This window comes from Cydia splendana, chromosome 19 (assembly GCF_910591565.1).
Source record: "Cydia splendana chromosome 19, ilCydSple1.2, whole genome shotgun sequence".
Taxonomy (NCBI): domain Eukaryota; kingdom Metazoa; phylum Arthropoda; class Insecta; order Lepidoptera; family Tortricidae; genus Cydia; species Cydia splendana.
In genome coordinates, this window is record NC_085978.1 from 8,961,641 (window position 1) to 8,977,190 (window position 15,550).

General features: G+C 36.3%; 2 protein-coding genes across 3 annotated transcripts in view; one reads left to right on the top strand and one right to left on the bottom strand.

The window, feature by feature from the left end:
• The window catches only part of LOC134800253 (iron-sulfur cluster co-chaperone protein HscB), a 125,858-nt gene extending 119,608 nt beyond the window's left edge, over window positions 1-6,250 (top strand). Inside the window, exon 4 of the mRNA XM_063772760.1 lies at window positions 6,238-6,250. The gene's annotated coding sequence lies outside the window, so the exon portion shown is untranslated. The remainder of the gene's footprint in view (window positions 1-6,237) is intronic.
• The window catches only part of LOC134800182 (rabphilin-3A), a 73,053-nt gene that overhangs the window by 22,022 nt on the left and 35,481 nt on the right, over window positions 1-15,550 (bottom strand). The window contains exons 3-4 of one of the 2 annotated variants that reach the window (XM_063772668.1): window positions 14,437-14,581; window positions 6,429-6,612 (exon numbers count right to left, since the gene is read on the bottom strand). In XM_063772668.1, coding sequence (XP_063628738.1) covers window positions 6,429-6,612; window positions 14,437-14,581 — 329 coding nt within the window. The remainder of the gene's footprint in view (window positions 1-6,428; window positions 6,613-14,436; window positions 14,582-15,550) is intronic. The other variant, XM_063772669.1, reaches the window with a different exon arrangement.

Sequence of the window (15,550 nt, forward strand, 5' to 3'; positions counted from 1 at the left end):
ATGATACATTTTGTGATCTCTTCCCACCCTCAATAAATTCTAACTATAGGTAGGTACCTAGAGTAAGCTGCAGAGATAACTGACCCCCCTGCAAACAAGTTTCTATACAAGGGGGTCACTCACTTCTGTAAGTAAGCTACAGATATGAGTGACCCCTACGTGTGAGTAGGTACACAATTAAATATGTATTTTTACTTTTGGTTTAAATGATTAGACTTAACTGGCCGACTAATGGTGTCGGGCGCATGACGAAAACGTGAAGCGATGACAATAAGCATAAAAAAATCCATTTACTGGCTCTTGACCTATAGTGGCTATAGATTTGTATGCAAAAATGTGGGCTGCGTCGTGTCGCATAGTTACGCGTTAGCATGAATCTAGTATATAACTGGATCAGGCATGAGGGGTGGGAGGAAATGGCCGAACAGGATAGTCTTAAAATGTATCTTTCAGTAGGAGTAGCAGCGAAAGATCTATTATTGTTTGTCCTTGTCACAGTCTCACATTATTTTTATTCCCCACCGTAAATTTAATAGGTTATGGTGCGCAACAAATAAATTCGACCAATCATAGTGTCGCATTGCGTATGTTTTGTCCCTCACGGAGGCACGCGTATAGTATAGCACTTCTATAGCATCCTACCTTCTATGCGCCTTATGCGCTCAGCTTGTAACAAAGCAACTAGCAGTGGTGTAGATTTGGTTTTTGCTCCCGGGCTGGCCGAAAATTTTGCCGCCCTTGCTAGTTTTTAACTTATTATTTTAAAAAATCCGCCTTTATCTAACATCATATCTAAAATCCCTCCCTGAGCTAGGGACCCCGAGCCCAGTCTAGGCTACTAAGTAGCTACGCATTTATGCAACTAGCTTGCAGCAGTTGCAGCTTGAACAATAGTACCTAGGTTCGTCGAACTCCACTAAATGATTTAGTAGTGGAGTGACATCTAATTTATAGTGTGTTTAGCTTTAAATTTTAACAAAATGAGTTCAGTCATCGGTAACTTTAATAATTTAATAAATAACTTTCATAGAGTTAAGACGCTCACTTAATATATGTATTTATACCAGGCTAGTGAAAGTATAATTTTTACATTTTACACAAATGCATTGATATATTCACCTTTTTTATTCGAATGCGGGGAACCAGTTTGAACATTATTAGTAAAAGATTTAGATTCACAAAAACTATACAATAATTTTATCTTTTTTGTATCATACAAAAAAAGAAAAAGGGTCACGTCAACTCCTGGCCCGTTTATCGTTAACTGAATTTTCGTCAAAAACATTTGCACAATATATGTACTTACATTACTTACCTAGTCGTATAATTCGTCTACAGAAACACCAAGACAGGTTGTGAAAGTCGTGGGGTGCAAAGAAAAGCAAGAAATCGCACTTAAGCCTACACAAAGCTTAGTATGAAAGTACATATAACACCGTATGACCTGGGACCCAATTCGACTTGAAATAGAGTAGGCACGTGGCTAGTGGCTACAATATTTAATTAAAATACAGAATTCAATTTAAGTGATAATTAATATATTGCCTTATACCATATCGCTATTTCGGTGTTAAGTTGTCCTCCTTTAATTTGGCAGTTTGGTTGTGACGTGCAGTTTCGCCACCTTGACATCATCTGTTATGATAGAGGAGTATGATTATGCTAGCCATGTGTATACTTCGTCATGTGTTGTTTTTAAGAGTTACGGATGGCTCACGCTAGACCGGGCCGGGGCCAGGCCGGAGCTTCTGCCGCTTCGTTTTCTATGGATAGCACCACGTGATCAGTGATCAACCGTCATAGAAACGACATTCTAAAATGACATGGAATTTGACATGAAGCAACATAATTATATCTGCCTGGTACTAGTTTTTGTTAGAAATGTAATACAAAAGAAATAAGAGCGAAGCGAAGTTTTGTATACCTATAAAAGTTCAAGGTTCGTGTCTTAAGCACACACTTTTGCATTTCAAAATGTTGTTTTAGTGGCATGGTTTACTTGCTTCGATCTTTAAGTTCTTTACTTGGCTGCAAGTTGCTAAGAGTTTTAATTTTATCTTACATCCACAGTTTTTCTGTTACCGCTATATAAAAATAAGATCTCAAGTCCGTCCTTTGAAAATTGCAAGATATGTCAAAAACTAGTAAAAGTGATAAGTACACAAACTACGGCCATATTGGCTTGCATTAGCTTTGGCTTCGTGCACAAAGGGTTAAATTCGAGACAACCCTGCACTGAAAAGGCTTTACATGATAGGTAGCGTTTTCCTAGATGGATGCGATCAATCCATTTATGTTTGATGGAAACATGACCGAGACTCTATCCGCCATCCGTCAAAGTAACATGACACCTGTAAAAAAATACAGTTTGTTGGATTCGATAGATATAACATTAAAGGACGGGAATCTGAAAGTAAAATACATTATGCATTAAAAAAAAGACGGCTAAGTATATACTTCAGTAGTATTTCTTGAGGGTACATACTTTCAATTTACAATTTAGGTAAAAAAATCTTTATTTATGGAATGGGGAGTTAATCATTAGAATGGAAATCGTACAAGAAATCCATTTAAAACCAATTTTTAATTGCTTATCGTAAAAATAGAAAAAACCCTACTTAATAAGTACCTACAGTGCTTTAGAACAGAAAAGTATAATTTCCTGCACACTCTTAGAACAACAACGACTCACATTCAGAGCATGAGAAATGAAAAAAAAAAAATGGCATCATCATCATCTCAGCCTATATGCGGATTGGGGACTTCACATACCTACACGTTTGAATTTCTTCGCAGATGTATGCAGGTTTCGTCACGATGTTTTCCTTCACCGAAAAGCTAGTGGTAAATATCAAATGATATTTTCGTACATAAGTTTGAAAAAACTCATTGGTACGAGCCAGGTTTTGAACCCGCGACCTCCGGATTGAAAGTCAGACGTCATATCCACTCGGCCACCACTGCTTGAAATGCTGCTCCACTGAGACATTAAAAAAAAATGTGTAGTTTTAAAACTTATGGCCCGATTCGAACTTTAAGATACGTCAGTTAATAGATCTAGAAACGATATGGATTAGATATGTCAGTATCAAATGTGACGTTTCTTCAAACAAAAACGTCACTTTTAACATTGACACATCAAATCCATATCGTTTCTAGATCTATTAGTTGAAGTATCTTAAAGTCCGAATCGGGCAGTTATTTAGAAATATCTTATCACCTTGTACTGTTGATGTGTAATTAATTCATTATTCATTACATTTATGTAGGTATTAATTATCTACTTGACCTACTTACTTCAGGGAACATGTTTGAACTCGCGACCATGACCCAAATCTTGTTGACACATCAATGTGGACTGTGAGTGCAACCTAATAGTTCCCGCCAAGAGCGGCATTCGAATTCGAACTTTATGTGTAATATGTGCCCCTCTAACTTTTGAACCACGGGTCCAAAAAATATGAAAAAAGTCGTTAAATAAAAGCGTAATAAATACTTTCAACGAAAACTATAGCGAACATGATCGGTCTAGTCGTTTTTGAATTATTGCAAAAAATCTTTAAAAACTTCTTTTAAGAAGAGAAGATTTTTTACAAAGCGCTGCTTGTATTTATAATGGACATGATACTTATTAATAGCCCCCGTTTGGCCTATTTTGTCAGAATTGTAACTACGCAACCCTATAATGAGCATGGCCCGACATGCTCTTGGCCATTTTTTTTAGTTTACAATTTACAATACAATTGTCACCAAAAAAATAGCAATCTTGAGCCTCAGCCTTTCTCTAGTAACTTCATCGATTCGAAACCTGATTTCTTCACTTTCGCTCGATAGAAAAAAACAGGAACACAGGTCTTAAACCTTAAGCTAAAAATATCAAAATAGCTTCTAAAATTGCGCATTTTTTTTATCGAATTGCTCTACATTTTTTTTTGTTAAAACTTACAAACTATAACAATTCTAAAATAACAACTGAGGGTGAGAGAAGAACTTGAAGGCCCTAGTTAACTTAAACATAGGTAAATGCTTGTAATACAGCAAAGCCATATCTTTGCTAACGATCTGCTAACAATGTACAGAGCCGGATTAGAGCTCGCGACCTTCTGGGACGCCGACTGGCTTTGTCGCTCTAAACAACAGAGCTATCGAAGCTTAGTCGAATACTGTCGTATCTGTCGCTTGTCAGAAATTATGTACCATCACGCTCCGCGATTGTTACGCCATTTATGGTCCTAGCTAAATTGGTTATTCCATACTTACGCTATGGAATGTCCAACTTACCTAGACCCTAAATGGCTTAACATTCACGGAGAGTGACTGTACATTTAGCGTAAATAGATGTCAGTAGTCATTAGCCGATAAGACTAAGAGTCAAAGGTAAATTCTCAAATGGCCTTATAAAAACATACCTATGTAAAACAATAAGGGCAGGAGAGACTTTTAGCGCGTGGTTTTATCCATTGCTATTTATGTACATTCTTCTTCGCAACTTTTTACTTCGACTACACCTGTTTAGTTCTTTCCGGTGCATGCGACACTAAACTCAAAATACAGTAATTATCAAATACTACCAATATTGAAAAAAACTATTCTCATAACGGATGAAAGCCAAATGAACTTGATGCCAAAATGACCGGTTCTCGATTTGCACTTTCCCCAATATGGGCCAATTCCAAATGGACTGAAGCTCATAAAAACCGATACACAGAAGGCTCTTTTCCCAAAATACCCTAAATTTGAAATGCGGGAAAGTATCAGAACACCTAATTTCCATAATGATTGATTCACAAAACAGCCTGTTCCCAAAATACACCAAATCCTCGATTGTCATACTGTATACACCATAGAAGGTAGGATCGTATAGAAGTGGTATACGCGTGCCTCCGTGAGGGACAAAACATACGCAAATGCGACACTGTGATTGATCGAATTTATTTGTTGCCCACCATTATCCATACCTACTAAAAAAATGGTGGGGAACAAAACATATGTGAGACTGTGATAAGGACAAACAATAATAGCGCTTTCTCTGCTACTCCTACTGAAAGATACGTAAGACTATCCCGTTCTGTCAGTTATCCCCACCACTCATGCCCAATCCAGTTTAATACTAGATTCATGGTATACACGGTACGTTGCTTTTTAGGATTCCGTACAAAATATGTATCTTATACCTTTAGACGAGCAATTCTTGTATATTTATTTATTTATTTATATATATATATTTGACGTTGACGACCGGTCTGGCCTAGTGGGTAGTGACCCTGCCTATGAAGCCGATGCTCCCGGGTTCGAATCCTGGTAAGGGCATTTATTTGTATGATGATACAGATATTTGTTCCTGAGTCATGGTTGTTTTCTATGTATTTATATATTATATATATCGTTGTCTGAGTACCCACAACACAAGCTTTCTTGAGCTTACCGTGGGGCTTAGTCAATTTGTGTAAAAAATGTCCTTAATATTTATTTATTTATATATTTCGGGGATCTTGGAAACGGCTCTGACGAATTCGATGAAATTTGCTATATGGGGGTTTTCGGGGGCGAAAAATCGAAAGTGGCCAATGTTAAGACAGCATCTGTAGTGGCAGTTTACACGAGGTTTTATTCTATTAAAACATGACAATCAAGAATTTAGTGTATTTTGGGAAAAGGCCGTTTTGTGAATCAATCATTATGGAAATCGGGTGTTCTGCGATTAAAATTTAGGGTATTTTGGGAAAAGAGCCTTTTGTGTATCGGTTTTTATGAGCTTCAGTCCATTTGGAATTGGCCCATATTGGGGAAAGTGCAAATCGAGAACGGGTCATTTTGGCATTAAGTTCATTTGCGTTTCATTCGTTATGGGAATAGTTTTTTTTAATTTTGGTAGTATTTGAGGATTGGTGTATTTTGAGTTTAGTGTCGCATGCACCGGAAAGCACAGGAAGGGCGTGACAGTATCTCGCCCGCGAGATAGACTGAAAGGCAGTTTGCTAACTGTATTCATTAAATAGAGACAGGTCTATCGCACGGGCGAGATACTGTCGCGCCACTCCTATGCTAGCCCGGCTGGCCCATCTACCTCCTCTCCGACAATATAGATAGTAGAAACGACTTAAATAACCACATTCATTACATCTACCACACCTGATTAGTTTCTTACCTTCATCGTTACCTGTTGAAGTAACCTGGCAAGTTTACTGGACCGTCTGTCGCCTCTTCGGGAGTATGTGGTTAGAAAGAGACTTGAAGAATTACATCTTTAACTTCTAGCCATACCAGATTTTTTTAGTTTTCTTACCTTCATTCTTACCTGTTGAAGTGACCTGGCAAGTTTAATGAACAGTCTGTTGCCTCTTCTGGAGTAAGTATGTGGTTAGAGAGACACTTGAAGAATTACATCTTTAACATCTAGCCATACCAGTTTTTTTTAGTTTCCTTACCTTCATTCTTACCTGTTGAAGTGACCTGGCAAGTTTACTGTCAGCGTACTGGCCCGTTTGTCGCCTCTCCGGGAGTATGTACTTTGGAAGAGACTTGAAGAACCATGCTCCGGACTTTTTCCACATCTCACGTGTCTCTGCGCAGAGATTGCATATGTATTGCTCTCTTGATCGGATTGGTGATCTGTAAAATAATGAATCCCGTGAGTTTGAAATACCTAAACAGCTCAAAGTTTATTTACCTATCATATTTTGTGTAAATTCCAAAATAAATAAATCAACTGTAAAACGATAGAAGCATTCCACGCATGGTCAATTTTCAAATAGGCATTTTTTGCTGTCCCACGGCTAAAACTCGAAGTCCATAGGACTAAAAGACTGGGTATGTACCTATATATTTTCATTCAATGTATTTTAAGCTTTAAAAATCATGCACAAATGTACCTACAATATTATTTGTTTCTGACAAAATCGCATTTGAAGTTCCAAAAACGGCGAAATTTGCCGCTTTTTCGCGTGTCCCAGTGGCGGCATAGCGCAATAAAAAAAATCATAACTTTGGATGTAGGCAACGTATTATAAACAACTTTGTATTTTTATAAAGAGCATTTTCTAGAGAATTGATTTTTTAATCATATTGATAAATTAATGCGTTATTTAATAAAACAAGGGAAGCCTTTTTATTGCTGTCCCGCGCGGCACCTGTTTTATTATGACTTCAATATACGGGGGGGTATAATCTTCTTTGTCTATTGAATAACGGTTAGATTAAATTTACAACGCAATAGTTCGGTTAGTTGGGCATCGATTGACATCGAAAGTGGACGCGGAAACAGTTTAATTTAATTAAAAACAGGTAAGAATCTCTTTCCATATCTTTTGGTACGGCTACAATGACATTTGTATGGACGCTTAATACGTTGGTACATAGTTGATATAATAATGTTTATTTTATAATAATAATTGCAAATATAGTGTTAAAATATAAAGTAAAATAAATAAGTGAATCAGTTGTATTGTGTAGGAAATATCGCTAAAAAATATTATTGGCGACATGTCGCGACATTTATATGGCGATATTTATACGGCTATTTTGACCGTAAAAATGTCGATTGTGGCATACAAATGTCGACATAGTGTCATACAGATGTCGAGAAGGTGCCATACAAATGTCGTCAGGGTCTTATAAATGCAGCAAAAATAATAAATAGTGGCATATACATGTTGATACTGCTATACAATGTCGAAAAAATGCCCTATACATGTCAAAAGCGCCTTACAAAAGGCTAAATTGCCATACAAATGTCGATCTTTAAACGTCCATAGCTAACTATAAAAAGTACAGAGGTGCCTCGTACAGTATATTTTTTGTTGTTAAGAACCCTTCCTAAAACGATGATTATAAATCAGATTTTTCAAAAATAAAAATTGCCATACAAATGTCGAAAGAGGGTGTCCTCTTCAAAAATTGACCCTAATTTCGGTATTAAACCTTTTTTCGGCATTGAAAGCCGATGATTATTTTTCTGGGCATATTTTTAACCATTTGAACGCCAAACGGCGAATCCATTTGCCGTGCCACTGACGCCACGGGAGTTAAATTTTGTTTTGTGAATAAATAATGTCAACCTAAAAGTGGGGTGTTTTTCAGTAGATTTTCATCAAAAAACTATCGACGTAAAATGCCGTCTTTGGCGTCGTTATCACGATTTTGCGTTGACGTCAATTGCCGTCTGTGGCGTTCAAAAGGTTAACCAAAAAGAAACTCCTAGATCTGCAAATATTCAAAAAATTTGCGTATAATAAGTACGGGACAGCGGAAGACAATTTTATGAAATGCCCCAATTGTGAGTTATTAAATAAACAGCTTACCTATTTTTGAAGTAATTATAGTACCTATTAATATTTAGATACCTACACTTATATAAGTTAGGTAAGATGTACTACTTGTTGGTTTGTACAGTGGCCTCTGTACACAAACAAAAATTGATTTGATGTTAATATCAAATACTTACGTTTGATGATAACAAGGGCTCTTAATTATACGAAGAAGAATTAGCAAGCCATTAAAATTTAAATGATCCGCAATTAAGGAAATACTTGTTTTTATGCTTAGCAGATTTCAAATTAAATAGTCGAAAAATATTAGAGATATCTGCGAGTTTAATTCTCTTTTAATATGTAGTAGATATAATTATAAGAAAACAAAAAGTTGCCGCAAAAATGTTTGATCAGTTGTGTTAGTTTTGTAAGGTGAAGTTTTTTGACACAATATTTGAAAAAAAAACGTCATTTACTGTCGCAAACAAAACTTACAGCAACAAATCGAACAAAGAGAAAAAAAGTTACAAGTAACATAAGTAATAAGGTAGTCCAATATGGTTGTTGACTGTATATAAAATATAGAATAGAATATAGAATAGAATTTGCTAAACATCATAGGTGTTATGTTCAACCTTGGAAGGGAACTTTGAAAGTTATAGTGATGACTGATGATATACTTAGCTCTGCAAACCTTAGGTTAACATAAAAGTACCTCTATTCGCTATGTGCACGACTCGTGCTGCCCTCATTTTGTCGGACTTTCTACGTTAAATCTTATGGAGTAAAATTAGTTCAAGCGGCTGCCGCTAGTACTAATGTCGGACATTCCATAAGATTACCTGTGTTTGTGACGATCAGCGCCACTTCCCCCTCCACCGACTTCGCACCTTCCCAATATGTACTCGCAAATTTGCAAAGGTAAGTCCAGACACAAATAAGAACGTATAGTATAAAAGTACAACAATTACAATGTAATAAAATTATGATACCCACATTACACGGTCTTAGTAGGTACCTCAAAGAATATTTTAAGATATCCGCACTCATAGAAAGTATTACAATCAACACTCAACCTTTGTAAAGCTGTCTGAGAGCGCTCCCCTTTTCAGGAGAAGTGCCTTCAAAATATCAGCCAAGTGTGAGTCGGAGCCGCACACGAAAGGTCTGTACCTAGGTATTAAGTATTATCGCGACATTATTAGTAACGTTATAATAATACTTTAAACTCTCGCGTTTTGTGCACATAATCCACACTCCACAGTTTCCACACCACAGGCTGTGAACAGTGAAAATGTTAGACTATGCTACAGGGTGTCCCTAGCCATTGGACAAAGCCGAAATGTACATATGCATTAGGGTATTTAGAACCAGTATACAAAGTATCATAACAATCGGTGTAGCGGTTACGAAGAAATTAACAAATTACGATTTTTTTAGTTTGGAGCAACCTGTATGTGTTAGTAGCTCCTGAGGTAATAAATAGTATGAAACCTTCTTCGACCGTTTTGATTATCTTTTTTATTTATGACATTAATAAGATTCTGACTTTTGACAAATGTCATCATTGCCGCACATTTTCAAACAAATTGTCAAAAGCACTGCCAATTATTAATACAGTATGTTTCTTTTTGTTGTCGATTATTGGAAATAACTTTTGTTTGATAATTTATTTTTTTATCTTTTGTTCTAATTTAAAAAAAAATACCGTTAGAGCATATCTTAGAAGTAACCCTACGTGGGATTTCAGGGTTTGTCCAATGGCTAAGGTCACCCTGTATATTTGTAATCTACTCACAAAGCCTAACATTTGGTACCCCACATTACCATGTGTTTACTTACTTACGTACTTGATAAATAAACATTTGATAATAATTAATAATAAAAAAAACATATACTTACTTGAAACATTCCGTTGGCAACCGATGGTTTTACGTAACCCTAAAAAATAGGGGTGTCTCCCAATTTCCAAACATTTTAGTAATGGCGTAGGAAAACAGTGTATGTAAATAATGAACATATAACAAACAATATCATGGGAGCACTCAATCGTAACCTGTCGTGAAAATATTCCGTCATATTCGCACGATCGATTCATCGTTTCTTTGAACAGATAATATTTGCTATCTATTGAATACTAAAGAGGTTGTGTCTGAATATTAATGTTATTTTTAAGGTGGCCACTGACGAGCCTTCCAATAGTCCAAATAGCGTGGCTGCAATCCAAAATCGGTCCGTGAATGTCAAAAACGTACAATGTTTAATATTAGGATGCCGTCCATTTGGATAAATCCATTGTAACGGCATCCATTTGGAAGGCTCGTCAGTGGCCTGCTTTAGAATAAGTATGAGTTGGTATTATTAGATTTAGACCAAGTGAACTCTGCAACGATTTTGGTAGCCCACGCAGTGCAAGTGTTTATTTATACGTCATAATTTCATAGAAGTTTGACGTTTAAAATAACAGTTGCACTGAGTGTGCCATCAAAATAGTTGCAGACTTTTGTTGGTTTAACTCTAGACATTTGATATTTTGATTTTTTGTACGGGATTATTATATATTTTGACTTTGACCCTTGTCGTTGTTTGTGGTCGATTAATATGAACGTTTTGAGCTTAACCTACGCCATACTAGTAATATATTGCTTGCTATAGTTATTATATTATTATATTCATGCCAAGGGTTACTTGACTACATAATATTATAATATTGTTATGTTTGCGAGTCGTGGCAACACATGCTAGCCTTGCTGTGCTACGCTTCGTAACACTCCGTAGCCCGTAGCAACATTGTAGCAAACCCTGTTTATGTTTTTAAACGCTTTTCACGACGTACTGTAATAAAATTAACAGTTTTTCAAAGAAACATATAGATAGGTTAGACCAAGACAAGTCTGCAACAATTTTGATAGCACGCGCAGTGCAAGTGTTATTTTAAACGTCACACTTCTATGAAATTATGACGTATAAATAACACTTGCACTGCGTGTGCTATTGCTATCGAAATCGTTACAGACTTTTCTTGATCTAACTCTATCAACCATATCAACCCAATCACATAAAAAGTCGCACAGGCATTACAGAAACCTATGCTCGGAATAAAATATCACAGGTATTATTTCCATTGAACATCAAAATGCGGATAGGAAATAAATAATATATTTATTTAAAACAGAATAAATTCTGGGAAAGCGCGGAAGTTGCAGTCGGTTGAAGTTTCATTTATATTATTTATTGATATTATATTAAAATTAATCTTCGTACGTTTGTGTCGTACCAAAATATACATTTTTGTTATTTAATAATTTTTATATACAGCTTTCTCGAGCAAAGCCTTGCCATCGCCATACAACGCGGGAATGCCTACCTGCGTGATGGGCACCTTGCCAAGAGGCCATAGTTAGTTTTAGATATTGTAATTTTTTCTAGTTAGGTTTAGTTTTAGTAGTTTTATTTTATAAATAACTACTGTATTTACCATCTTTTAAATAAAGAATATTCACGGTTAATCTTTAGTGAGATATAGTACTTATGTACCGTAAATCGGGGTCAGTAGGTTTCGCGGGGAGAGTTGGGTTATGAATGGGGAGAGAAGGTTTGAGAGGGGGGTGAGGTGTGTTTTTAAGGCTACTGCTACAAAAATAATGTATTTCAATTTATTTTTTTTTTATTATGCGTATTACTATAGCCCCTATAGTAATAAGCATAATAAAAAAAAAATCGATCCAACAATCTTCCAAAATCACCATTGTATGAAAAACCCTCTCACCCCAAATACGAGGCACTACGGGGTGAGGTAGGTTTCCTCTTTATCGTCAAAGTTATGAAATGGAACTACCCAAAATAAAATACAAACGTCCGAACCACTTATTATATACACCATTCAGTTTTCACATGTAAAAATAAAATTTAATCGAGGTTTGAAAGTCAAATTTCACCCAACTCACCCCATTTTACGGTAGTAAACGTAGACACGCACTATAGCCAAGATCGAGTCTCCGCAACCAGAGCTCGGTAATTACTAATTAAACTGCCTGCCTACAGTTAACTACGACGATGGCCCATCGCTACTAATTGCTAAGTGGCCCTTAGTTACAACAACGACGACAGGTCAATATTAGAGACTGCCGATTATGTGACATGTTGCCTAACCCTTAATAGGATCCAAATTTGGACCAAATTTAATTTTTTGTAAAAATCGAAATGATGGTAGGAAATATAGGTGGTGGTACTAGTGCTCGACATGCTAATGCCCAATAGATGACACCCTGCTGTCACCTCTATTGACAATGACTTCAAATTCAAGATGACATGTACTGGGACCGCGTCGAGCACCACTTTTCTCTTTTTTTAAATCTTACTAAACCTCGCACGGGGACGCCGACCTGACATTTTAAATCCTAACTTTACTCGCTCTATTTGCTTTGTAATAATTTTGGTATCGTCTTGGGTCGTCCCATTCGTTTTTCGTCAAGTTCTTAAATTAGTCCTATTCTGCTTTCGTCACTCATTCTACATTGACAGACACCGACGATTGTGACGAATATAGAATGAGTGACGAAAGCAGAATAGGACTAATTTAAGAACTTGACGAAAAACGAATAGGACGACCCAAGACGATACCATAATTTTCAGCAACGAAAACGAGTACCTACCAGACATAGATATATGTATGTTACATTAATGCTCATACTAAGTTTAATGTAATTTAAGCATGTCGTTTTGGCGGCGGCTTCGTGTGATTCTTTATAATATAGACAATATAGTTCTGTGCAGATCATTATGAGCACCTTATCTGCTTTGCTTCTTCTGCTGGCACAACCGTAAAACAATGTAATAAATGTTTTTAGGAATTGGTATATTATGAAATAACAGCTTGCTCCAATGTTATTGTTTCATTTCTCCGCGGCAATAGAAAAGGGTGAAATATTGCAGTAAAAACATTACGAGTAATGCAACATTTAATAAAAATACCTATCACATTTTTATTGTAGCCCAGAGAAGTCTTATTTCCCATTTGTGTACCTAAAATAAAATCTCATTAAATAAGTAAAATTTTTTTTAAATGTAAAAGGTTCCCGCCCTTCATGCTTTTTGTCAAGAAATTGTTATGCGTGCTAAATGGAGCGGTGTGGCAATAAAGTAGAAGTCGCAAATGTAATAACGTTTAATTTTAATAAAATGTAAGCTGTAGGTAAATAGGTACACATTTGCCTACATTTTTACGAAGCTACGCTCTTATTTTCACGCTCGAGCAGAAATTTTGTGTGTAAAGCTAGAAGTGTATTTATCAATTTCCTTGATAAAATGAATGACATTCATCATTTTCTCAAACTAATCGACAGATACAGCAGCGGCAATAACGTTGCCGCAACAATAATTAATACAGATGTTGTGCATAATTGTTTTCCTTCGTATTTTCTCGGAAATGTTCGTATTTGTCATGCTACTTCAGTCAACCACACCTTTTTGTACCGAGACTGACTGAAATAACAAGACACGTTTCCGTGAAAATACGAAGGAAAATAATTATGCACTACATCAATAAGAAGCAATTGTCATCCGAACGTCACGTTTAAATTATGTTAATTGTCAACCACGTCCATTATAATTTTTGTCTGAAATAATAGATTTTTTTATTTATTTATAATACCCGCAAGTGATATTGGTTTGTCACGCCCTCGTCCGCTCGAACGCACGTCAATCGTTTGCAGAGCTCGGTTTACTCCGGATTAACCAGCCCTATTTACATATTAGCTATAAACTCACTACTCGATCTGTGCGAAGTAATTTTCGTCGTATCCATCTGCGTAACTTTAACATAATCTATTTGGGTTACTCAGGAAACTTGAATCGCAACTGCTCATGCCTGCGCCGCAATATGCAACTTTTCTAACTTCCGTAAAATATGCCTTATTTTGTAGGGTTAGGGCAAGGTGTAGGAAGACAGGAGGCGCGTTGTTTCTCCACAAAAGTTCCCGGCGTGGAGCCTGCACCTAAGGGTCTTTTATAGGGTCTTATTTGTGGACATTAGTTAAGATGACGCACTTAGGGTAAGCTGAATGTGCCATATAGAGCAAGTCCGTAGTGGAGATAGGAGGCGCGCTGTTTCCCCACATAAAAGTCATCATGTTCGCGGCGCGAAGCCTAGCGCTAAATGTCAAAGTTCACTTTGGTAGTGTCTTACCTGTGGACATTAGTGTCGATGACGCACTTAGGACAAGCTGAATGCCGGCATATGGAGCAGGTCCGTAGGGGAGACAGGAGGCGCGCTGTTTCCCCGCATACAAGGCATGTTCGCGGCACTGGGCCTTGCGCTGATCGTCGCATGCCTGCCAACAAAGTATTAAAGTTGAGTATTCGAAGTGCAATTAAAGAAAACTTTTGTTTAAATAATATAGTAAGGTCTATTTATATTCAATATTCGACGCCAGTTTCACCGGATATGGTCGCAGACAACTAAAATGTCCTTTTTATTAGGATTTTAGGTGCTGCGGCGTTGATAAAGCTCTATTGTATTCACCAGTTTCGTTTGTATTTTAAGCGGCTGAAATTTTTTGTGACCGCATTTTTATTCTGCTTTTTTACTTTTGTACCTTTATTGTTAAGAATATCCTATTGACCTAAATATATAGGTACCTAAATAATCGTGTTGTACATCTCTTCATTTACCTACAAAAATAAATACAGAAGCGGTATTAAATTTATTCATATAAATTATTATAAACAGGAACATAAAACTAAAACTGACTACAATTAAAATAACTAAAACTAAAAATTAATTAATACGGAATGTATCTCTAGTGAAATAGTACTTTAAATATGTCGCAAATATCCAAATAAAGCCGTACCTAACAAGTACCTATCTAACAATATACCTAAATTGCCGAAAAGCATACCGAAAACAGAAAAATGCGACGTCCTCCCGTCTTTCATTAGAAGTCTTACAAGACACAATTTAAGGAAATACGTATACGTACATAAATATCCCTTCGCCCATTCATGCTTCACTCCGCATGGGAAGGTTTGGAAATAAGAGGTATCCGGATTTTAAAGATAGGTATAAACATGGTATAAACCTATTATTCATATCATATTTTTTTCTGTTATCTTATTTTTGATGCTAGCGTGATGGCTCGTATTTATAATTCGTGTGTTGAGTGCTATTTTTACGATCTTTCCTGTCTTATAAATTATGTATATTTGTATACAAAATAGGTACCTATTTACTCAAGGTACAAATTAAATACTTTATTTACAACGCCGTTTACGCCAGTACAATTTTAGCCAAATAACTATGC